This window comes from Scyliorhinus torazame, chromosome 6, assembly GCF_047496885.1.
Source record: "Scyliorhinus torazame isolate Kashiwa2021f chromosome 6, sScyTor2.1, whole genome shotgun sequence".
NCBI classification, from domain to species: Eukaryota; Metazoa; Chordata; class Chondrichthyes; order Carcharhiniformes; family Scyliorhinidae; genus Scyliorhinus; species Scyliorhinus torazame.
The window spans coordinates 314,832,435-314,858,389 of record NC_092712.1 but is presented as its reverse complement, the minus strand read 5'-3'; the positions used below and the strand labels follow the sequence as shown (position 1 = coordinate 314,858,389).

Genomic DNA, 25,955 nt, shown 5'->3' with positions numbered 1-25,955 from the left:
ACGCAGACTCCACACGGACAGTGACCCGGGGCAGGATCAAACCCGGGACCTCGGCGCCGTGAGGCAGCAGTGCTAACCACTGCGCCGCCATGTCGCCTGTGTTTCGGTTATATTGTTGCACTAAGTAGCTATAGAGTACAGTGACCTTCAGGAGCACAATGGCTGACTCAAGTAAATATAGGTAATTTGACATTGTAGCAAAATATAGGAAGAATATGGGAGTGTTAGGGTAGAGAAAAGATTTATGAAATTGGTTCCAGGAATGAGGGACATGTATAAATTAAAGAAGCTGAGCTGTGATCTTCAGAAGAGAAAATTGAGATCAGATTTGATAAAGGTGCTGAAAATCAGGAAGGATCTGGATAGAATAGTTCAGGGGGAACCAGTTCCCATTGGCGGAAGGGTTGAGAACACCGTTTTAAGGCGAATAACAAAAGAACCAAATAGGACACGAGGGAAAACTTTTTTATGCAGCTTGTGATTAGAATTTGGAATGTGCAACCTGAGAGTGTGGTGGTGGCAGATTCAATGGTGGCTTTCAAAAGAGAGTTGGATAATTATCTAATGAGAAGAAAATTGCAGGACTACAGGGAAAGGGTGGATAGTGGGACCAGGTGAGTTGCTCTTGCTGCAGAGGGCTGTCATGAACATGATGGGCTGAATGGCCTCCTGTGCTGTAACCATTCTATGATTCTACAATCCTTGTGAAACCAAACCACACTGAGCGATGCTAAAGATAATGGATTGATGAATAATACGTTTTCTGTTGTTGAGAATGCCATTTACTCTTTTCACATTTGTTTGTCCCATTTGTTGATCTGAGCACAAAATTCAATGCTGGCACTCCAATGCAGTGCTGAGGGAGTGCTGCACTGTTTGAGGTTCCATAATTCGGATGAGACATTAAACTGAGGCCCCATCTGCCCTCTTGGTGCACATAAAAGATTGTATGGCACTATTTTGAAGAAGAGCAGGGGAGTTATTCCTTGTGTCCTGACCAATTGACATCTCAAAAAACAGACAATGTGGTCATTATCACCTTGCTCTTTGTGGGAGTTTGCTGTGCACAAATTAGTTGCTGTGTTTCCTACATTCCAACAGTGACTACAGTTCAAAAAGGACTGCATTGGCTGTTAAAGTGCTTTGAGATGTCCAGTGGTCCTTAAAAATACTAGACAAATGCAAGTTTTTTTTTCTGGACATGCAGGTTCACTTAACCCATACAGCCTATGAATGTGCATTATTATTTCACTGGCTGCAGACTTTCCCGCAATGGTTATTTGTGAGAATCAAGCATATTGCCTAGGTGTGAGTATGGGACAGATATTAAGGGAGTGTGAGTGAGAATTTATTCCATTCCCCACTCTTGGAGATGACAAGCTTCCCCAATTGTCCTGCTCCATGTAGCTGAGCAAGCTTTACTTACACAGATCATAATCCATTGCTGATTATCACATAAGGAGCAGTGTTTCTGATGATGCTTCTCTTTCAGCTCAGTGAGTGGACTGCTAATTGTAAGAAATATGTTGCTCTTCCTCATTATTGGAAATGAAGTTTATATAAACATTTCTCATCTCTTTGCAGTAAAATGGCAAAACTTGAAGAATTGGAAGAAATTGACCTAAGTGGGAACAAACTGAAAGCCATTCCAACCACCATTATGAATTGCAAGAGGATGCACACTGTTATTTCACATTCTAACTGCATCGAAGTCTTCCCTGAAGTGATGCAGCTCCCTGAAATTAAGGTAAGAAAATATGCCCAACTCCTATTATCTACAGAGCAAAAAATAATCAATATAACTATAGCAGCAGTAAAACTACTGGTCTAATAACTGGTGCCTGGAACGCAAATATCTCTCTACTTTCAGAGCTAGCTACAAGAGGTGAGAGAAAAGCTGACCTTACCCCAAATAATTTCGAATGTCTTGTATGTTCCAATATTTTTTGTGTGAATTTTATGGTGCTGACTGTGATCCATGCCAGTATAATATGGCTATACGATAAAATATGACAAACTTTAGAAATGGAGAGAAAAACATTAAGCCTATCCTTCTTTAATGACTTTACCTTCTTTCCTCATTGTATCTTTCAATCCATTATCAGCACTTCCAATTGTGCATTGAGCCTGTGTATAAAGTCTGCATAAGCGGCCATCCCTGGGGATTAACTCTGTTACTCCCCTGAATTTCTTTCCTACCCCAGGACACCCAATTTCAAGCATTACTTCTCTGTTGCATTTGCCATTTTCTTTTGTTGACGGTTTGAGTTAGACAGGAAGACAAAAGAAAAAGAAACAATTCTTAGCCGTGTGTGAACGTGTCAGGAGAAAGTAATAATGTCTGCTATATGCAGAGTATAATTTGGGCAGTTCAATTCAAGCTGTCAATACAGATTTATTGAGCCCGGGTTATACCATGGGGTCTCAGCATAATGAATTAACTATTGCCTCATGTTGAGGAATATAGGTCTAAAAATCAATTCTTAACATCCATTACGGTCAGAGGTTGAGAGTTTTATCTGAACAATTTTGCTTAAATTAATTTTTTAATATGCTGCATTTTAAAGTATAACCGTGTAAAGAATGTGAATGGAGTTGAATATTCTTAATTTCATAGAAGCCCTCACTGTTTATATCTCTATAATTAGCAAGCATAGCTATAATTGATACTGATTTAGGTCAACTCACAGGAATAAAAACAGAGATTTGCATATTTCAAATGTAACAAAACCAGCTTTTGTAAGTATATTATTCTTTAGTAGCTGCCAGGAAGATCACTAATAAGTTAATATTTCGTATAAATCAGATATCCTCTTTATACAAAACAAACTTGCTGCTTCGGAGAATTAAATCAAGGATCATGTTCATTATAGATTTCTTTGTAGCATGATTTGTTTTTAAATAATCTCTAAAACATTTATTTATTTTAACTTTACAAACCTTTGTGTCTAATTCCACAAATAGAATCATACTTCTAATTTCCATTTTTAAAACCATGGGATCAGGACTTTGTAGCTTCCACAGTGGTAGAGATTTTCTCTACAAGCCTCCTAGTAAAACAATACCCGGAACTAGATGAAAATCAATTATTTCCACTGAGGAAATTGCCAAATATAATTAAAAGCTTTAACTCAGAAATGGGCTGGACACTTCCTTTTTATGTGATAAATGCCATTTTACAAGTCTTATTCAACCAGTACTAAATTTGTTGCCGCATCTACACAATCGGAAGAAAAAGAGGGAAAGCTTAGCTGCATTTAGTTCAAGAGTACAGTTCTTCATAAATCCCCTGGATTCTTGCCTAAGCAGTAGCTAACAGAATCTTGCATAACTCGGTAAGTATGGGAAACAGGAGGTGATGAACTGGAATCCAGCAAAATCCATTGCCTGTGTTCTTCTTTCTGCAGTGCGTTGACCTGAGTTGTAATGAGCTGAACGAGATCACATTGCCTGAAAGTCTGCCACTAAAACTGCAGGAACTAGATCTGACTGGAAACCCCAGGCTGGTCCTGGATCACAAAACTCTGGAGCTGCTGAAGTAGGCAATTACCATACCCTTTAATATTGTGTCAGCAATCAGTCTTGTTCTCCTTTGTGGCTTCCTGTGGCCTGTGGCGAATGCTGGGTTTGAACTTTAGATTTTACTGAGGATTTAAATTACTTATTCTCCCTCAAGCATGAGAAAATATGTACAGGACAGAATGCTTGACTTAAATTTTATATGTATGTATATGTATGTATATATATATATATATATATATATATAATATCTGCACGTACATATGATACACGGAAGGTGAATTAATTAACTTTATAGATCTACATAAACAACTTCATTCAATTAGCAAATATCTGAATTGTTTAAAAAGAAATGACTCTTAAACACTAATGCCTGGATTTTCATGCCTCATAGGGAGGTGGGGGATTTAATAAATTGCAGACAGAACGCAGTTTCTGCTTATGTTCATGGGACATCCAGTTTTTATTGTCATAAGATAAGGGTGTGAGTAGCAAGCCTGCATCCTGATTTCTTTTTTTAAAAATATATTTTATTCCGGTTTTTTGGCCAAACATAACAATACGTAGTGTTTCTTTTACACAACAATAAAGCAATATAAATAACTGTGGCCAGTTTTAAACAAATAAATAAGTAATATATAAACAAAAACAAAACTAAATGGCAACTGCCTTGTCCAAAATAAATACTCTCCAAAAATACAATCCAACAATCCAATATACAATTACATATACCAAATACCTATACATATACAATAACATCCCTGAGAGTCCGTCCGATTTCCCCCCCCCCCCTCCCCCCTGGGTTGCTGCTGTTGTCTACTTCTTTTCCATTCCCTCTATCTTTCTGTGAGGTAGTCGACGAACGGTTGCCACCGCCTGGTGAACCCCTGAGCCGCACCCCTTAACACGAACTTAATCTGTTCTAACTTTATAAACCCTGCCATATCGTTTATCCAGGTCTCCACACCCGGGGGTTTGGCTTCCTTCCAATTTAACAATATCCTGCGCCGGGCTACAAGGGACGCAAAGGCCAACACGTCAGCCTCTCTCGCCTCCTGCACTCCCGGCTCTTCTGCAACCCTAAATATAGCCAACCCCCAGCTTGGTTCGACCCGGACCCCCACCACCTTCGAAAGGACCTTTGCCACCCCCACCCAGAACCCCTGTAGTGCCGGGCATGACCAGAACATGTGGGTGTGATTCGTTGGGCCTCTCGAGCATCTCGCACACCTATCCTCTACCCCCAAAAATTTACTAAGCCGTGCTCCAGTCATATGCGCCCTGTGTAGCACCTTAAATTGTATCAGGCTTAGCCTGGCACACGAGGACGATGAGTTTACCCTACGTAGGGCATCAGCCCACAGCCCCTCCTCAATCTCCTCCCCCAGTTCTTCTTCCCATTTCCCTTTCAGCTCATCTACCATGATCTCCCCCTTGTTCCTCATCTCCCTGTATATGTCCGCCACCTTACTGTCCCAAACCCATGTCTCTGAGATCACTCTATCCTGCACTTCCTGCGTCGGGAGCTGCGGGAATTCCCTCACTGAATTCCCTCACCTGTTGCCTCGCAAAAGCCCTCACTTGCATATACCGAAATGCAGTCCCTTGGGGCAACCCATATTTCTCTGTCAGCGCTCCCAGACTCGCAAACGTCCCATCTACAAATAGATCTCTTAGTTGTACTACCCCAGCTCTTTGCCATGCTCCAAATCCCCCATCCATTCTCCCCGGAACGAACCTATGATTGTTTCTTATTGGGGACCGCACCGAAGCTCCCGTCCCTCCCCTATGCCGTCTCCACTGCCCCCAAATTCTCAATGTAGCCACCACCACTGGGCTTGTGGTGTATTTCTTTGGTGAGAACGGCAACGGCGCCGTCACCATTGCTTGCAGGCTAGTCCCCCTGCAGGACGCCCTCTCCAATCTCTCCCACGCCGCTCCCTCCCCTTCTCCCATCCACTTACACACCATTGAAACATTGGCGGCCCAGTAGTACTCACTTAGGCTCGGTAGTGCCAGTCCCCCCCTGTCCCTACTATGCTGCAAGAATCCCCGCCTCACTCTCGGGGTCTTCCCAGCCCACACAAAACTCATAATGCTCTTCTCAATTCTTTTGAAAAAAGCCTTCGTGATCACCACCGGGAGGCACTGGAATACAAAAAGGAATCTCTGGAGGACCACCATTTTAACCGCCTGCACCCTACCTGCCAATGACAGGGACACCATGTCCCATCTCTTGAAATCCTCCTCCATCTGTTCCACCAACCGTGTTAAATTAAGCCTATGTAATGTACCCCAATTCTTGGCTATCTGGATCCCCAGGTACAGGAAGTCCCTTGTTACCTTCCTCAACGGTAAATCTTCTATCTCTCTGCTCTGCTCCCCCGGATGCACCACAAATAACTCACTTTTCCCCATGTTCAGTTTATACCCTGAAAAATCCCCAAACTCCCCAAGTATCTGCATTATCTCTGGCATCCCCTCCGTCGGGTCCGCCACATATAGCAACAAATCATCCGCATACAGAGATACCCGGTGTTCTTCTCCCCCCCCTAAGTACTCCCCTCCACTTCCTGGAACCCCTCAGTGCTATGGACAGGGGTTCAATCGCCAGTGCAAACAATAACGGGAACAGAGGACATCCCTGCCTCGTCCCTCTATGGAGCCGAAAATAGTCAGACCCCCGTCCATTCGTGGCCACGCTCGCCATCGGGGCCCTTTCCAGCAACTGTACCCACCTGATATACCCGTCCCCAAAGCCAGATCTCCTCAACACCTTCCACAAATAATCCCACTCCACTCTATCAAATGCTTTCTCGGCATCCATCGCCACCACTATCTCCGCTTCCCCCTCTGGTGGGGGCATCATCATTACCCCTAGCAGCCTCCGTATATTTGTATTTAGCTGTCTCCCCTTCACAAACCCAGTTTGGTCCTCCTGGACCACCCCCGGGACACAATCCTCTATCCTCATTGCCATTACCTTGGCCAGAATCTTTGCAACCACATTCAGGAGGGAAATGGGCCTGTATGACCCGCATTGCAGCGGGTCTTTTTCCTTCTTTAGGAGGAGCGATATTGTTGCCTCTGGCATAGTCGGGGGCAGCTGCCCCCTTTCCCTCGCTTCATTAAATGTTCTCATCAGTAGCGGGGCCAGCAAGTCCAAATATTTCTTATAGAATTCAACTGGGAATCCGTCTGATCCCGGGCCTTCCCCGCCTGCATGCTCCCAATCCCTTTCACTACTTCCTCCGTCTCAATCTGTGCTCCCAGCCCCACTCTCTCCTGCTCCTCCACCTTAGGGAATTCCAGCTGATCCAGAAAGCACATCATTCTCTACTTCCCGTCCGGGGCTGAGCTTCATATTGTCTTTCGTAAAATGCCTTGAACACTCCATTCACTCTCTCCGCTCCATCTCTCCCTCCTCATCTCTCACCCCCCCATCTCCCTCGCTGCTCCCCTTTTCCTCAGTTGGTGGGCCAACAACCTACTCGCCTTCTCCCCATATTTGTACTGTACACCCTGTGCCTTCCTCCATTGTGCCTCTGCATTACCCGTAGTCAACAAGTCAAATTCTACATGTAGCCTTTGCCTTTCCCTGTACAGTCCCTCCTCCGGTGCCTCCGCGTATTGTCTGTCCACCCTCAGAAGTTCTTTCAACAACCGCTCCCTTTCCCTACCCTCCTGCTTTCCTTTATGTGCCCTAATAGATATCAGCTCCCCTCTAACCACTGCCTTCAGCGCCTCCCAGACCACTCCCACCTGTACCTCCCCATTATCATTGAGTTCCAAGTACCTTTCAATACACCCCCTCACCCTTAAACACCCCCCCTCATCTGCCAATAATCTCATGTCCATTCTCCAGGGTGGAAGCTGTTGTTTTTCTTCCCCTATCTCCAGGTCCACCCAGTGTGGAGCATGATCCGAGATGGCTATAGCCGTGTACTCCGTCCCCGTCACCTTTGGGATCAGTGCCTTTCCCAAAACAAAAAAATCTATTTGTGAAAATACTTTGTGTACATAGGAGAAAAACAAAAACTCCTTACTCCTAGGTCTACTAAATCTCCAGGGATCTACTCCTCCCATCTGCTCCATAAAATCCTTAAGCACCCTAGCTGCAGCCGGCCTCCTTCCGGTCCTGGACCTCGAGCTGTCCAGCCCTGGGTCCAGCACCGTATTAAAGTCTCCACCCATTACCAACTTCCTCACTTCTAGGTCCAGGATTCGTCTCATAACGCCTCATAAAATTAGCATCATCCCAGTTCGGGGCATACACGTTCACTAATACCACCGCCTCGCCTTGCAGTTTGCCACTCACCATCACGTATCTGCCCCCACTATCCGCCACTATAGTCTTTGCCTCAAACATTACCCGCTTCCCCACTAGTATGGCCACCCCCTGTTTTTTGCGTCTAGCCCCGAATGAAACACCTGCCCCAACCATCCTTTGCGTAGTCTAACCTGGTCTATCAGCTTCAGATGCGTCTCCTGAAGCATAACCACATCTGCCTTAAGTTTCTTTAGGTGTGCGAGTACCCGTGCCCTCTTAATCGGCCCGTTCAGCCCTCTCACATTCCACATGATCAGCCGGGTTGGGGGGCTCTTTACCCCCCCCCCCCTTGACGACTAGCTATTTCCTTTTTCAATCCAGCTCCTCACCCAGTTCCCACGTAGCTGTATCCCCCCCAGGCGGCGCCCCCCCGCCCGACCCCCCCTCCCCCATACCAGCTCCCCCTTCTCCCCCACAGCAGCAACCCAGTTAAACCCCCCCCGCTAGATCCCAAGCTAGCGTAATTGCACCCAGAAGTCAGCAAACTCTGGCCGACCTCGGCTTCCCCCCCATGACCTCGGCTCACACTGTGCGAGGCCGACTACTTCCTGCTTCCCTGTTCCCGCCATGATTACCATAGCGCGGGAACAAAGCCCGCGCTTCCCTTTTGGCCCCGCCCCCAATGGCCGGCGCCCTCAGCTCCTCATCCTCCCTCACCCCCTCCCTCACGACATGGGGAAGAGAGAGAAGTTACAGGGTCGCAGGTTTAACAAGTTGGGAAGTCATCTCTTCCCCCTTTTTCCCCCCCCTTCATCCCACATATTCACCCCCCCACTTTTGTCCCAAACGTTCTTTTTCTGGCCCGCTCTCTCCAGCTTCTCCTCGACAATAAATGTCCACGCCTCATCTGCCGTTTCGAAGTAGTGGTGTTTCCCTAGATGTGTGACCCACAGTCTTGCCGGTTGCAGCATTCCAAATTTGACCTTCCTTTTATGCAACACCGCCTTGGCCCGATTAAAGCTTGCCCTCCTTCTCGCCACCTCCGCACTCCAATCTTGATATACGCAGATCACCGCGTTCTCCCACCTACTGCTCCGAGTTTTCTTTGCCCATCTGAGGACCATCTCTCTGTCCTTGTATCGGAGAAATCTCACCACTATTGCTCGAGGAATTTCTCCAGCCCTCGGTCTTCGCGCCATAACCCGATAGGCTCCCTCCACCTCCAGCGGACCCGTCGGGGCCTCCGATCCCATTAACGAGTGCAGCATCGTGCTCACATATGCCCCGACGTCTGCCCCTTCTGCACCTTCGGGAAGACCAAGAATCCTTAGGTTCTTCCTCCTCGCATTATTCTCCAGCACCTCCAGCCTTTCCACACATCTTTTGTGTAGTGCCTCGTGGATCTCCGTTTTCACCACCAGGCCCTGTATGTCGTCCTCATTCTCAGCAGCCTTTGCCTTCACGACCCGAAGCTCCTGTTCCTGGGTCTTTTTCTCCTCCTTTAGCCCCTCAATCGCTTGTAATATCGGGGCCAACAGCTCCTTCTTCATCTCCTTTTTGAGTTCATCTACGCAATGCCGCAGGAACTCTTGTTGGTCAGGGCCCCATATTTTTTTTTAAAAAAATATTTTATTGAAAATTTTTGGTCAACCAACACAGTACATTGTGCATTCTTTACACAATATTATAACAACACAAATAACAATGACCTATTTTATAAACAGAAAATGAATAAATAATAAATAACAAAAATGAAAACTAATCCTAATTGGCAACTGCCTTATGACAAGTAACACTCTCCAAAAATATAATTTAACAGTCCAATATATAATTATCTGTAGCAACGACCTACACATATTATACCGTATATATTAACAACCCTGAGAGTCCTTCTGGTTCCTCCTCTTTCCCCCCCCCCCGATCCTGGGCTGCTGCTGCTGCCTTCTTTTTTCCATTCCATCTATCTTTCTGCGAGGTATTCGACGAATGGTTGCCACCGCCTGGTGAACCCTTGAGCCGACCCCCTTAGAACGAACTTAATCCACTCTAGCTTTATAAACCCTGCCATGTCATTCATCCAGGTCTCCACCCCCGGGGGCTTGGCTTCTTTCCACATTAGCAATATCCTGCGCCGGGCTACTAGGGACGCAAAGGCCAAAACATCGGCCTCTCTCGCCTCCTGCACTCCCGGCTCTTGTGCAACCCCAAATATAGCCAACCCCCAGCTTGGTTCGACCCGGACCCCCACTACTTTTGAAAGCACCTTTGTCACCCCCATCCAAAACCCCTGTAGTGCCGGGCATGACCAAAACATATGGGTATGATTCACTGGGCTTCTCGAGCACCTCTCACACCTATCCTCCACCCCAAAAAATTTACTGAGCCGTGCTCCAGTCATATGCGCCCTGTGTAATACCTTAAACTGAATCAGGCTTAGCCTGGCACATGAGGACAACGAGTTTACCCTGCTTAGGACATCTGCCCACAGCCCCTCCTCGATCTCCTCCCCCAGCTCTTCTTCCCATTTCCCTTTTAGTTCATCTACCATAGTCTCCCCTTCGTCCCTCATTTCCCTATATATATCTGACACCTTACCATCCCCCACCCATGTCTTTGAGATTACTCTGTCCTGCACCTCTTGTGTCGGGAGCTGCGGGAATTCCCTCACCTGTTGCCTCGCAAAAGCCCTCAGTTGCATATACCTGAATGCATTCCCTTGGGGCAACCCATATTTCTCGGTCAGCGCTCCCAGACTCGCGAAGTTCCCATCCACAAACAGATCTTTCAGTTGCGTTATTCCTGCTCTTTGCCACATTCCATATCCCCCATCCATTCCCCCCGGGGCAAACCTATGGTTGTTTCTTATCGGGGACCCCCCCAAGGCTCCAGTCTTTTCCCTATGCCGTCTCCACTGTCCCCAAATCTTCAGTGTAGCCACCACCACCGGGCTTGTGGTGTAGTTCCTCGGTGAGAACGGCAATGGGGCTGTCACCATAGCCTGTAGGCTAGTCCCCCTACAGGACGCCCTCTCTAATCTCTTCCACGCCGCTCCCTCCTCCTCTCCCATCCACTTACTCACCATTGAAATATTAGCGGCCCAATAATACTCACTTAGGCTCGGTAGTGCCAGCCCCCCCCCTATCCCTGCTACGCTGTAAGAATCCCTTCCTCACTCTCGGGGTCTTCCCGGCCCACACAAAACCCATGATGCTCTTTTCAATCCTTTTAAAAAAAGCCTTCGTGATCACCACCGGGAGGCACTGAAACACAAAGAGGAATCTCGGGAGGGCCACCATCTTAACCGCCTGCACCCTCCCTGCCAGTGACAGGGATACCATATCCCATCTCTTGATATCCTCCTCCATTTGTTCCACCAACCGCATTAAATTTAACCTATGCAATGTGCCCCAATTCTTGGCTATCTGGATCCCCAGTTAACGAAAGTCCCTTGTTACCTTCCTCAACGGTAGGTCCTCTGTTTCTCGCCTCTGCTCCCCTGGATGCACCACAAACAACTCACTTTTCCCCATGTTCAATTTATACCCTGAAAAATCCCCAAACTCCCCAAGTATCCGCATTATTTCTGGCATCCCCTCCGCCGGGTCTGCCACATATAGTAACAAATCGTCCGCATACAAAGATATCCGGTGTTCTTCTCCTCCTCTAAGTACTCCCCTCCACTTCTTGGAACCCCTCAACGCTATCGCCAGGGGCTCAATCGCCAGTGCAAACAATAATGGGGACAGAGGGCATCCCTGCCTTGTCCCTCTATGGAGCCGAAAATATGCAGACCCCCGTCCATTCGTGACCACGCTCGCCATCGGGGCCCTATACAACAGCTGCACCCATCTAACATACCCCTCTCCAAAACCAAATCTCCTCAACACCTCCCACAAATAATCCCCAAACGTTCTTTTTAATAACCCGCTCATTCCAGTTTTTCTTCCACAATAAAAGTCCACGCTTCATCCGCCGTCTCAAAGTAGTGGTGCCTCCCACGATATGTGACCCACAGTCTTGCCGGTTCCAGCATTCCAAATTTTATCTTTTTATGAAGCACCGCCTTGGCCCGATTAAAGCTCGCCCTCCTTCTCGCCACCTCCGCACTCCAGTCTTGATAAACGCGGATCACCGCGTTCTCCCATTTACTGCTCCGAGTTTTCTTTGCCCATCTAAGGACCATTTCTTTATCCTTAAAACGGAGGAATCTCACCACTATGGCTCTGGGAATTTCTCCTGCTCTCGGTCCTCGCGCCATCACTCTGTATGCTCCCTCCACCTCCAACGGACCCGCCGGGGCCTCCGCTCCCATTAACGAGTGCAGCATCGTGCTCACATATGCCCCGACGTCCGCTCCCTCCGCACCTTCAGGAAGACCAAGAATCCTCAGGTTGTTCCTCCTTGCGTTGTTCTCTAGTGCCTCCAACCTTTCCACACATCGTTTCTGATGTGCCTCATGCATCTCCGTCTTCACCACCAGGCCCTGTATGTCGTCCTCATTCTCGGCTGCCTTTGCCTTCACGACCCGAAGCTCCCGCTCCTGGGTCTTTTGTTCCTCCTTTAGCCCTTCGATCGCCTGTAGTATCGGGGCCAACAGCTCTTTCTTCATTTCCTTTTTGAGCTCTTCCACACAGCATTTCAAGAACTCTTGTTGTTCAGGGCCCCATGTTAAACTGCCACCTTCCGACGCCATCTTGGTTTTTGCTTGCCTTCCTTGCCGCTGTTCTAAAGGATCCACTGCAATCCGGCCACTTTCTCCTCCTTTTTCCATCCGTATCCAGGGGGGATTCCCTTCTGGTTTACCGCACAGTGTTTTTAGCCGTCAAAATTGCCGTTGGGGCTCCTATCAAGAGCCCAAAAGTCCGTTTCACCGGGAGCTGCCGAAACGTGCGACTCAGCTGGTCATCGCCGCACCCGGATGTCGGTCAGGGCCCCATATTAAACTGCCTCCTTCCGACGCCATCTTGCTTTGTGCCTACCTTCCTGGCCGCTGCTCTAGAGGATCCACCGCAATCCGGCTACTTTCCTCTCTTTTTTCCATCCGTGTCCAGGGGGGATTCCCTTCTGAATTACCGCACAGTGTTATTTGCCGTTAAAATTGCCGATGGGGCTCCTATTAAGAGCCCAAAAGTCCGTTCCACCGGGAGCTGCCGAAACGTGCGACTTAGCTGGTCATCGCCGCACCCGGAAATGCATCCTAATTTCTGACCTGCTCAGCTCCATAGCGGGAGGAGGCATCTCTTACCCCCCAGCAATTTTCATAGAGTCGGGCCAGCCTCTCCATGACTCGTGGTTCACAGCCCCTCAGAGGAGTCATGAATAATGGTCTGAATTCAGGAACCTTTTGAAAAGTAAGGTCAAAAGGTCATACCCCCAAATCCTGAAAGAGTTTGGAACCTTCTCGGGCTACAAACTTAACCTGGGAAAAAGTGTGAGACATTCCCAGTGAACCCAAAAGGGGAGGGACAGAGCTGAAGGGGCTCCCGTTCAAAGTGACCCAGAACAGATTCCGTTACCTAGGGATCCAAATAGCCAGAGACTGGACAAAGATCCACATGTGGAACCTGACCAGCCTGGTGGAGGAAGTAAGAAAAGACCTTCAATGGTGGGGCTCACTCCCACTCTCCCTGGCGGGAAGAATGCAGATGATCAAAATGAACGTACTGCCAAGGTTCCTCTTCCTGTTTAGATCCATCCCGATCTTCATCCGCAAGGCCTTTTTCCAAAACATAGACAGGCTAATCATCGCATTTGTGTGGAGGGGCAAGAACCCGAGAATTCCCAAGCCGACACTGCAAAGAGGGAAAGTCAGAGGGGGCCTGGCTCTATCGAACCTACAATACTGCCACTGGGCAGCAACGGCAGAAAAAGTGAGAGGTGGGGTACAAATGGAGGAGGCATCCTGTAAAGGAACAACCCTCCGGGCCCTGGCCACAGCAGCACTCCCATCCTCCTCAACAAGGTACACAACAAGCCCAGTGGTAGCGATCACGCTGAGAACGTGGACCCAGTTGAGACAGCACTTCGGGATAACCAAAATGTCCCTGATGGCCTCTATCTGCAGCAATCACAGATTGCCCCCAGCCATGCTAGATACCACCTTCAAAAGGTGGAGGGATGACGGGGGCACACTGACGGTCGGGGACTTCTACGTTTGGCGCAGACTGGCAACACTGGACGAACTGACGAGCAAGTGGAAACTAGCAAGTGGACAGGAATTGAGACACCTCCAAATAAAGCACTTCCTCCGCAAAGAGACAGTAGGGTACCCCGGGGCCCCATAAAGCATACCACTCGAGGACCTGATAGGCACAAGCAGCGAGAAGGGGGGCTATCTGGGAAAATATACGGACAGCTACTGGACAGAGCCCAAACACCACTGGACAGGACCAGACACAAATGGGAGGTCGAACTGGGGACAGAGCAGGATGGGGACTCTGGCGCGAAGCACTGAGCAGGGCACTGAACAGGGTGAGCTCCACCTCCTCCTGCGCAAGGTGTGAGACGTTTTAGTTGCTTTGATATGAAGAGTCTGAAGTTCTGTTCCTTTTTCACAAACACACATTTATTTCATTCCAACAGCCTTTGCACAAAACTCTAACTATACATCACCTGACAGAGACCACCTGAAGCCCCTTTACATATCAGTGTCAATTAATGGATACTTAACATAAATGAGACAACTAATTGCAATGTCTCTTAACCCATTACTTAACAGTCTCCCCTTCCTTGGAGAAAAAAAAAAATTAGGTAAAAACAAAATTTCAAGAAACTCAAAAACACACACATGATTCCCCCCCCTTTTTTTTAGACGAGAAAGAAAAAAAACAGTCACAGAAACAAGCGCGCTTCATTAACAATATCCAAAAGATTCTGTGAACGCGCCCCTCTTTTCGTAAAACAGTCTGACAGTTGATAGCTACTGTCGACCCATTTAATTTTTGTTATTTCCCCTCTGCCCAACATCTGCTTCAAACTTGCGATGTCTATCCGTAACCTCTTTTCATTGACACTTTTTGTAGAGTGCACATTTTCCCACAGGGATTTATTGTCAATGTGACAGTCAATAGGTATATTGCCCAAATCCCCTAATCCCAAAATTTCTGTCAATATCATACTTGTATAAAAGGCCATATCCACCGCCTCTACAAGGCTTAACGTCTCAGCAGCCAAAGTGCTTTTTACCACTCTCCTTATTTTCTTTGTTTCCCACACAAGCGGGCAACATTTACCATTGTTCCCCAAAAGGAAAATTATCAAACCTACTGCGCTTGAAACCCAATCACATGAATTTACATAGGACGCATCACTATAAACTATGAGTTTCAAGTGCTTAAAGTCACCTAAAACCAGGAACTTCAAAACACACTCCTGCATTTTTAGTTTGGCCAATGCTTTATTTGCTCTTATTATGTCTTCCACTTTGGGATCATTCATTTTTGTACTCAACTCTAAGACATCAAAACTCACGTCCGGTCTAGTCTGTCTACCTAACCAGTTCAGTTGCCCAATTAAACTTCGCAGTTTCTCTTTTTCTATCTTTGAAACCGTTGCGTCTTTTTGTGAAACTCGGCCACGACTAATTGCTATTGGGCTGATGCTTTCCAAATAAAATTGCTGATGCAAAGTTGCCCCTAACTTAGTCTGTCCGATTTCCAGTCCAATATATTTAAATGCACCGGAAGCCTGACTTCCAACCCTGAATTCTTTCCTCAAACCAGAGATTACAATAGCTTCAAAATCACTAGTCCCACCCCACAAAAAATCATCGACATGCATCATAAAAATGCCAGAAAGATTTCCTTTATAGTGCCAGTAAAACATTGCAGGATCTGCTTTCAACTGGCAACAGAATAACTTTAACAAAACTGACCTTACCGAAAAATACCAGACTCTCAATGCATCATTTAATTCATATACACATTTGTTCAACTTCCAGAGTACTCCTTCGTGTTAGCTGTTTCTTTAGGAAGACGGAGAAAAATGTCTCTCTGGAGCTGATGCCCCTGCAACAAAACAGCTTTTATATCTATAGATTTGCATTCCCATGCCTTTGTGGCTAATAGAGCCAAGAAGATCTTTAAAATAACCTTTCCTGCTGTAGGTGAATCTACCCTTAAATCCTGATCTTCTAAGTTTTCTTCAAATCCCCTTGCCTGCCTTTGCCTTATAAGTTCCACCCGGAAGAACCTATCCGGTACTTCCGTGTACACCCCAAATTCACTCCAACTATGCAATTCTTGCTGTTTGGCTTCTCGATAACTTTTTCATCTAATTTATTTGAAGCCACCAAAATCTCACGTGCATGTGAGCGTCTACTCCTATTAGTATTCGTAGTCTTACTCATGTTCCGAGATCTTGATAAACGAAGTCTCCTCTCCTGCCTGGTATCTTGTTCTGTACTGCTACTGCTTGATCTTTCCCTTCTCCTATGGGATGTCCTTTCAATAGTTCTCGACCTTTTCCTGCGGACCTGTTCACTATCCGATGTACTATCTGAACTGGCACTGCGTTTCTGTGCCCTCCATTTTTGAACTTCGTTTTCCCAATCCATTGTCTTGACTCCTTCCCCTGAATGCTGTACATTCAACCAATGTTTATACTTTCCAGTGGCCTTCCCTGCTCTACTAATAACAGTTGCATCCTTCCATTTACTAGACCCTTCAGGCAAGTAATCACTTTTGTACCAACTTTTGGCAGTTGCCCTTTCGGAAAAATGGCCTGTTCTCATTCATCCGAAGTGTTGTGTTCCTCCACCGAAACCCTGTCTATATCAGTTAATTGGTCCTCATAGTTCTGTAACACATGCGTACCAAATGACTCTGGTTCCTCGTCATGTCTGTCTGCTCTGTCTAAATTTGAAAATTTGTAATCTGTACCCATTATCCTTGATGAATGTACCCTAACAGTTTGATTACCATGTTGCAAAATAATTGTTTTGCCATCTATGACTATGATCTTCCCTGGGCCTTTCCATTCATTAGAATTGTCTCTCATATAGTATACCATGCCTCCTTGCTGAAAAACGGCATCTGATGGCCGTTCGTTATGTCTTAAAGCTCTGCGAATTCTTTCAGAGACTTCTGCTTCCAAAAAAGCTTTTTTACTGCTATGTAATGCATTTAAATGTTCCGCAAAACCAGAGCTAATTGTAGTCCCCTCCCAAGCTGGAGGCTGGTCATCCAAAATGGGCGGAATTTTAGGATTTCTACCAAACACTAATTGATAAGGACTATAGCCCCCAATCATCTGCAATGAATTCTTTGCATGTACTGCCCATGCTAAAGCTGAATTTAGCCTGCAATTTGGTCGATCTGCCAAAATTTTCCGAAGCATGTCATCGATGACAGCATGATTTCTTTCACAGACACCATTACTAAATGGGCTTTCTGCAGCCGTATTCAAAACTCTGATATTCATGTTTTCACACATATCCCTAAACTCATCATTAGCAAATTCTCCCCTGTTGTCCGTAAGGAATTTTGCCGGTGGACCCGGCCCATTCCTGTCCCTATCCATTTTTCCACGATTTGATCCAGAATTACTCTCTCTTCTTTACTTCGTACAATCGTTGATTGACTAAATCTGGTTGCTAAATCTACAAAATGCAAAATAAATATATTATTTGCTTTATCCCAGATCTTAAGATCCATGGCCACAATGTCGTTAAAATCCCTGGCCAAAGGTAGGGTTACTATCGGTCGTGCTGGTGTCCTTCTGTACTTCCTACAAACTTCACAGCGGTCACTAACCTGTTCTATCAGTTTAGTATAGTCGTCATCCCTTACCCCTGCATCCTTTAATAAATTTTTCAGCCTCCCAGGAGACGGATGCGCAAATTGCCTATGCAGTTTTAATACCACAAGCTTTTTATCAGCTAAAGTCCCATTTTCAACTGCCATTAACACATCCTTAACCACTCTACTTGAAAAATGATTTGTCAGCAATGGAATACAATAGTGTCCCGACTGTGTAAATTGTACGTCCACCGTCTTTCCAAAAACTGTTGCCTTATCTTGTTCCAAATCCAGTTTCATGTGTGCTTTCTTCATCAATGGTCTGCTCAGAAGCAAAGGTATCTCACTTGATACAACATCCGTGCTAATGAAATGATTCACTCCGGCAATATTGCAAGGGGTCACCACTCTTTTCAGCGACTTCAGAGTATTATCATCCCCAAACCTGAAACTTGTGGAACTTTCAAATTCCTTAACCTTGTTACGATTTTCAGCATTCAAAGAGTCCAGGTAACATTTTAACCAATCAATTCCACACACAGTAGATGTGCAGCCACTGTCCAATACAGCACAGTTGAAGGATTCTGCAACCAACACCCTCATTACCGGCGTAAAACTGCTTGTCAATAGGACAATGTCTTCTTTCTGGTCACTATCCTTTTCCTCTTCTGACTCTTCCACGTCATGTGTCGCTTCAAACACTCTATCATAATGAGTTGGACAGTTGAAAGCATAATGGTATTGAGAGTCACATCGAAAACATCGATTTATCATGCCCCGTGCATTTCTGGGGTTCATCTTCCGATTGTAGCTTCTAACTGGGTTTCTGTCTTCATAATTTCCTTGTCTCCGTCTATAGTCTTGAGCCCTGTTCGTAGCCATACGATTTTGCCATCCTGTTACTAGTGTATCTTCCATATTCTGCCTTATTGCCGGCTGACCTATTTGGGTCATCAGAGCCATCGGAGTCGAATGTTTCCCCAGAAACTTTTGTAAAGCTTTTGTCATCTGTTCGAATAAGGCATCCTTATCATTAAACTGAACTCCGGTCAAAACCAGGAGCCTATCCATATTGCTCACTCTAGCACAGTCAAGTAATTTAAAGGCCAACACAGACTGTGGAAATTCCAGATTGTGTTTCTGCAGCCTTTTATATAGTCTGCCAAATTCCATTATATAGTCTTCCATGGAGATATCCTCCATTTTCCGGAACTTATCAAAATCCGACCATGCTTCATACGCACTTAACAAGTCATCTTTCTTATAAATCTTATCCATATAATGTAATAAAGTCTCCAGACCTTCTTCTGAGTCTAACTCTTCCAATTCCAGCTCAGAAAGCACTTCGGATTTTACTGCCATATGGTCGGGAAAGAGCCAATGCCATACCTTGTTTTCTCTTTCCCAAAGCAGTTACTTTAGTCCACATAACTACTGCACTTCTCCATTGGTCGTACGATTCCCTTTCAGAAAATAAGGGAGGATAGTCATATCCAGCCATCTTTATCCCAGGTTCAGCCATGTATCTTTTTTTTCCTTCTCACTCACTCCTTGGTTTGATCAGGAAAAGTTGTATCTTTCAAACCTTCACATTTGCACAGCAACCATCCTCTGCTCCCATTGTTAGATGTTTTAGTTGCTGTGAAATGAAGAGTCCAAAGGTCTTGTTCCTTTTCACCAAACACCATTTATTTCACTTGCACAGCCTCTGCACAAAACTCTTAACAACACACCACCTCCCAGAGGCCACCGGAAGACCCTTTACATATCAGTGTCAATTAATGGATACTTAACATAAATGAGATAATTGCAATGTCTCTTAACCCATTACTTAACACAAGGCTAAGCCTAATGCAGCTCAAAGTCGTGCACAGAGCGCACCTGACCAGAACCCAAATGAGCAGGTTCTTCCCGGAGGTGGAGGACAAATAAGAACGGTGCCAGAGGGGCCCGACCAACCACACCCACATGTTTTGGGCTTGCCCCAAGCTTGCTGGGTCCTGGACAGCCTTCTCTGAGGCAATGTCTAAAGTTGTGGGTGTGAGGGTGAAGCCGTGCCCAATAGTGGCAATCTTCGAGGTATCGAAGCAGCCAGAGCTACACATGGGAAAGGCGGCCAACACCCTTGCTTTTGCTTCCCTAATCGCACGCCGGAGAATCCAGCTTGCTGGCGATCGGCAGCACCCCCCAAAGCTGCAGACTGGCTCGCTGACCTCTCGGAATTTCTCCACCTGGAGAAAATTAAGTACGCCACCCGAGGGTCCGAGGAAGGCTTCCTGGATACTTGGCAGTTCGTCGGCCTGTTCCAAAACCTGTTCGAGGCCAGCAACGAGGAGTAAGCCAGGGGGAAAAAAAAGATGAAAAACCAAAGGGGGGGGGGGGGGAGAAAAATGAGGAAACCACAAGAGAAGGAAGGGTGCTGAAACCAATGGTGTGGGGGGAGGGAGGGGGGTGGGGATGTGGAGGAAGGGGGGATATCATAGACCGATCCAGAGGGCAGCAAGGTGTACGTATAGTTAGTCAAATGAAGGACCAAACAAACCTCTTTATAAAATAAAGCAAATTAGCGCGGGCAAGAAAAATGTAATGTATATAAGTAACAACTGTTTATAACTATGAGAAAAGCCAATCAAGAGATTTCCAAAAAATAAAAGGTCATACCCATGCCCCCCATATTCCCTACATGTCAGCATATACCCCACTCCCATCCCCAATGGCCCTTCGTAACCTCCATGACAAATCATGGCCCTCCCGTGCTTAAAACATGCATAATGGGACTCAGCTGAGAGCCCAGACTCCCAGAAAAAGTTTTAGTTGACACAGCTGAGGAGAAAGGAAACCTTTGCCGAATTGATAGCTTTATGAGCTATTATCTAGGTTTTTGTGATCTGTTTTGGCAATAACCTGATTGTTTATTTTCACAAGATAAAGAAATATCAAGTGCTCATAGCTTCTATTCACAATGCTTTATTTTTCTGGTTGATTTACACTTTTGTAGAGTTGTGGCAACAGCAGTGTTTAAAGAACATTCTGAATTGGTGCTTTTTAAGCAGTTCCACACAGGCCATTTTTATTACAGAGTTCAGTGGTTCTGTGTAGAGTGTACGCTGGATGAATGGGCATGGAAGTGCCATGTGTTGGCATGGAGGGTGAGAGGGAGCAATTAGGAGTGGGTGGCAGTGCTTGAGGTGGTGTGGGGAGTGTTTGGCGGTGTGGGCTAGAGAGCCTAAAATATAAGCAGATAACTGGGACAAAGTCCCTGAGAACCAAGGCGAGTTTTTAAAACCGCCTGCCTCAGCATTTGGCCACCCCCATGGCTGCCTCCAGGCTTACGGGAACAGTGGCCCCAATTCCATTCCACCCCTGCCGCCTCTGCCAATACCACCACCCCCAACCCTTCCCCCTCCCCAAATTAAAATTGGGCACTTTGTGCTGAGACAGGTCTGCCATCTCGAAGATGAAAAATTGGCCTGAATATCTTTTGTATTGTGGAAATGGAGCAAGTGATGTCATCATAGTTGATTAAAGAAATTGCATTTCATAAAATTGTCCTGAGTGGAAAAATTCATCTTTGTTCATCAAACAAAAACGGTGTAAGATTTAGATAGCCACAGCATCAAAGGAAACTGCAAAGAGAATATGAACAGTTAGAAGCAGAACAGTTCCAAAGAAGAGTCATACTGGACTTGAAACGTCACTCTGCTTCTCTCTCCACTGATCGTGCTAGCCCTCTGAGTTTTCCCAGCATTTTAAATTTTAATTTCAGACTGCCAGCAGACCCAGTATTTTGCTTTTATATTAGAAACCAGAGCACTTGATTTGCACACCAATCTATAGATCAATAAGACTTTTTAATTAAAAAAAAAAAAAAATCTATTCAAAATTTTCAACAGATTTTCAACAACCCCCCCCCCCCCAAACAAAAAGAAAGAAACAAAAAAACAACAATCAAAAATTATACAAAAAGTATACATTGGATTTCCCCCATATACAATAACCCCCCATATAACATTTAAAAGCACCAATAGGGAAGCCCCCCCCCCCCCCCACTCCCGCCCCTGGGCTGCTGCTGCTGCTGACCTCCTCCTAACGCTCCACGAGATAGTCTAGGAACGGTTGCCACCGCCTGAGGAACCCCTGCACAGACCCTCACAAAGCAAACTTTATCCTCTCCAGCTTGATGAACCCTGCCATGTCATTGATCCAAGTTTCCACACTAGGGGGCTTCGCATTTTTCCATAATAGCAAAATCCTCCGGACTACCAGGGACGCAAAGGCCCGAATACCGGCCTATTTCGCCTCCTGCACTCCCGGCTCGTCCATTACCCCAAAATAATGCCAACCCCCAGCTCGGCTTGACCCGGGCTTTCACCACCTTGGACATAGTCCTTGCAAAACCCCTCCAAAACCCATCCAGTGCCGGGCACGACCAGAACATATGGACGTGATTTGCCGGGCTTCCACCCCAAAGAACCTACCCAACCTCTCCCCTGTCATATGCACTCTGTGAGTAACTTTGAACTGTATTAGGCTGAGCCTGGCGCAAGAGGAGGAAGAATTAACCCTACTCAGGGCATCAGCCCACAGACCCTCATCTATCTCCTCCCCAAGCTCCTCCTCCCACTTGCCGTTTAACTCCTCCACCGAGGCCGCCTCCTCTTGCTTCAGGTCCTGGTAAATCACCGAAACTTTGCCTTCTCCAACCCATACACCCGAAATCACCCTGTCCTGAATCCCCTGTGACGGGAGCAGCGGGAATTCCCTCACCTGCCGCCTCACAAACGCCCTCACTTGCATGTACCTGAAAGTGTTTCCCGGGGGTAACCCAAACTTCTCCTCCAGCGCCCCTAGGCTCGCAAACGTCCCATCGATGAACAGGTCCCCCATTCTTCTAATCCCTGCCCGATGCCAGCTCCGAAACCCCGCATCCATCCTTCCCGGGACGAACCGATGATTCTCCCGAATCGGGGACCAAACCGCGGCTCCCACCTCTCCCCTGTGTCGCCTCCACTGCCCCCAGATCTTCAATGTCGCCGCCACCACCGGACTCGTGGTGTACCTTGTTGGCGAGAGCGGCAGCAGTGCCGTCGCCAGCGCCCTCACGCTCGTGCCCACACAGGACGCCATCTCTAACCTCTTCCACGCCACCCCCTCTCCCTCCATTACCCACTTACGAATCATCGCCACATTGGCTGCCCAATAATAGCTGCACAAATTCTGCAGCGCAACCCCCCCTGTCCCTGCTACGCTCCAGAAACCCTCTCTTCACCCTCGGGGTCTTATTCGCCCACACAAAACCCATGATGCTCCTACTTACCCGTTTGAAAAAGGCCTTGAGGAGTATAATGGGAAGGCACTGGAACACAAAGAGAAACCTCGGGAGGACCGTCATTTTGACCGACTGCACCCTACCCGCTAGTGAGAGTGGCAGCATATCCTATCTTTTAAAATCCTCCTCCATCTGCTCCACCAACCGTGTCAAATTGAGCTTGTGCAGGGCCCCCCAACTCCTAGCTACTTGGATCCCTAGGTACTGAAAGCTCCTTTCGGCCCTCCTCAGCGGTAGCTCGTCTATCCCCCTTCCCTGGTCTCCTGAATGCACCACAAAGAGCTCGCTCTTCCCCACGTTGAGTTTATACCCCGAAAAGTCCCCAAACTCCCTTCGGATCCGCATGACCTCCGCCATCCCCTCCACTGGATCTGCCACATACAGCAACAGGTCGTCAGCATACAACGATACCCGGTGTTCCTCTTCTCCCCCACCCCCCGGACCAGTCCCCTCCATTTCCTGGACTCCCTTCGTGCCATGGCCAGAGGCTCAATTGCCAGTGCAAACAAGGGGGACAGGGGGCACCCCTGCCTCGTTCCCCCGGTACAGCCGAAAGTACTCCGACCTCCGCCGATTCGTAGCCACACACGCCACCGGGGCTCTATATAGCAGCCTGACCCAGCTGATGAACCCCTCCCCGAACCCAAACCTCCGCAACACTTCTCAAAGATACTCCCACTCCACCCGGTCAAAGGCCTTCTCCACGTCCATAGCTGCCACTACCTCCGCTTCCCCCTCCACCGGGGCATCATAATCACATTGAGGAGCCTCCGCACATTTGTATTTAATTGCCTACCCTTCACAAATCCCGTCTGGTCCTCATGGATCACCCCCGGGACACAGTTCTCAATTCCCGTAGCCAGCACCTTTGCCAGCAACTTAGCATCAACATTGAGGAGCGAGATCGGTCTATATGACCCACATTGCAGTAGATCCTTGTCCCGCTTCAGGATCAAAGAAATCAGCGCCCTAGACATTGTCGGGGGCAAGGTCCCCCACTCCCTCGCCTTATTGAAAGTCCTCACTAGCAACGGGCCCAGCAGGTCCACGTATTTCCTGTAGAATTCAACCGGGAACCCATCCGGCCCCGGAGCCTTCCCCGCCTGCATGCTCCCCAATCCTTTAACCAGCTCCTCCAGCCCAATCGGCGCCCCCAAACCAGCCACTTCCTCCTCCTCCACCCTCGGGAACCTCAGCTGATCTAAGAATCGTCGCATCCCCTCCTCCCCTGCTGGGGGCTCAGACCTGTACAGATCCCCATAGAAGTCCCTAAATACCTTGTTTATTCTCACCGCACTCAGCACCGTATTCCCCCTCTATCCTTAACTCCACCAATCTTCCTTGCTGCTTCCCTCTTACGAAGCTGGTGTGCCAGCATCCGACTCGCCTTCTTCCCATACTCATACGTCGCCCCCTGCGCTTTCCTCCACTGTGCCTCTGCTTTCCCTGTGGTCAACAGGTCGAACTCCGTCTGGTGGTTCCGTCGCTCCCTGAGTAGCCCCTCCACGGGGGCCTCTGCATACCTCCTGTCCACCCTTAAAATCTCCCGCACCAACCTCTCCCTCTCCCTCCCCTCTCTCTTCTCCCTGTGGGCCCTAATGGAGATTAGCTCTCCCCTGACCACCGCCTTCAGCGCCTCCCAGACTACCCCGACCTGCACCCCCCCATTGTCGTTGGCCTCCAAATATCTTTCAATGCACCCCCGCACCCGCCCGCACACCTCCTCATCCGCCAACAGTCCCACATCAAGGCGCCAGAGCGGGCGCTGGTCCCTCTCCTCCCCAATAATAGCTCCACCCAATGCGTGGCGTGGTCCGAGATGGCTATGGCCGAATATTCCGTTCCCTCCACTTTCGGGATTAGCGCCCTACTCAAAATGAAAAAATCTATCCGGGAGTAGGCTCTATGGACGTGGGAAAAGAAGGAAAGTTCCCTGGCCAGCGGCCTGACAAACCTCCATGGGTCCACTCCCCCCATCTGGTCCATAAACCCCCTGAGCACCTTGGCCGCAGCCGGCCTCTTACCCGTCCTGGACCTAGAGCGGTCCAGTGCTGGGTCCAGCATCGTGTTGAAGCCACCCCCCCCCCCCATTATCAAGCTTCCTACCTCCAGATCCGGAGTCCGACCCAGCATGCGTTTCATAAATCGGGCATCATCCCAATTCGGGGCATATACGTTCACCAGTACCACCCGCACCCCCTTCAACCTACCGCTCACCATCACATATCGACCTCCATTATCCACTACAATATTCATTGCCTCAAACGACACCCGCTTCCCCACCAGTATTGCAACCCCTCTGTTCTTCACATCCAGCCCTGAATGGAAGACCTGCCCTACCCATCCCTTTCTCAGCGTAACCTGATCTGCCACCTTCAAATGTGTCTCCTGGAGCATAACCACGTCTGCCTGCAGTCCCTTTAAGTGCGCGAACACCCGGGCCCTCTTGATCGGCCCGTTCAGGCCCCTCACCACATTCCAAGTTATCAGCCGGATTGGGGGGCTACCCCCCCCCCCCCCCCCCGCCGTCGACTAGCCATCTCCTTTTCTAGGCCAGCCATGTGCCCGCGTCCCCCAGGCGGCTGACCCCCGCCCCAACCACCTCTCCTACTTCCAGCTCCCCTTTGACCAATGCAGCAGCAACCCTCCTTCCCCCCCCCCCCCTCCCCCCGCTAGATTCTAATCTAGCCATTTTGCGCCCCCCATAACACTCCCGTAAGTCAGCTGACTCCTGCTGACCCCTGCCTCCCGCTATTCCATCGACCTCCCAGTGTGAGAATTCCCCCTCCCCTTGGCAGTCAGTGTGCGCTCCTCTCCAGCCGCACCCCCCCCCCCCCCCCCCCGTCCTTCCCTAACGCGGGAAAAAGCCCGCGTTTTCCTGAGCCGGCCCTGCCCCCTCTGGCGCAGCTCCTTTTTGCGGCCTTACCCCAACTCCCCATTACCGGGCCTCCGCTCCCCCTCTTCCTTCGTGGGGGTCTGCCCCTCCAACACCGACGCCCACACTCTCCCACAGCTCCCACATCAAATCCATTCAGCCATCCCCACCCAGCACTCAAACCAAAAGAACATTCCCCACACGTAATAGACACAGTGAACACAG

General features: G+C 48.0%; 1 protein-coding gene across 1 annotated transcript in view; it reads left to right on the top strand.

Moving 5' to 3' along the window:
• The window catches only part of phlpp1 (PH domain and leucine rich repeat protein phosphatase 1), a 265,740-nt gene that overhangs the window by 211,919 nt on the left and 27,866 nt on the right, over positions 1–25,955 (top strand). Inside the window, exons 12-13 of the mRNA XM_072510108.1 lie at positions 1,585–1,747; positions 3,408–3,538. Of these exons, the coding sequence (XP_072366209.1) occupies positions 1,585–1,747; positions 3,408–3,538 (294 nt within the window). The remainder of the gene's footprint in view (positions 1–1,584; positions 1,748–3,407; positions 3,539–25,955) is intronic.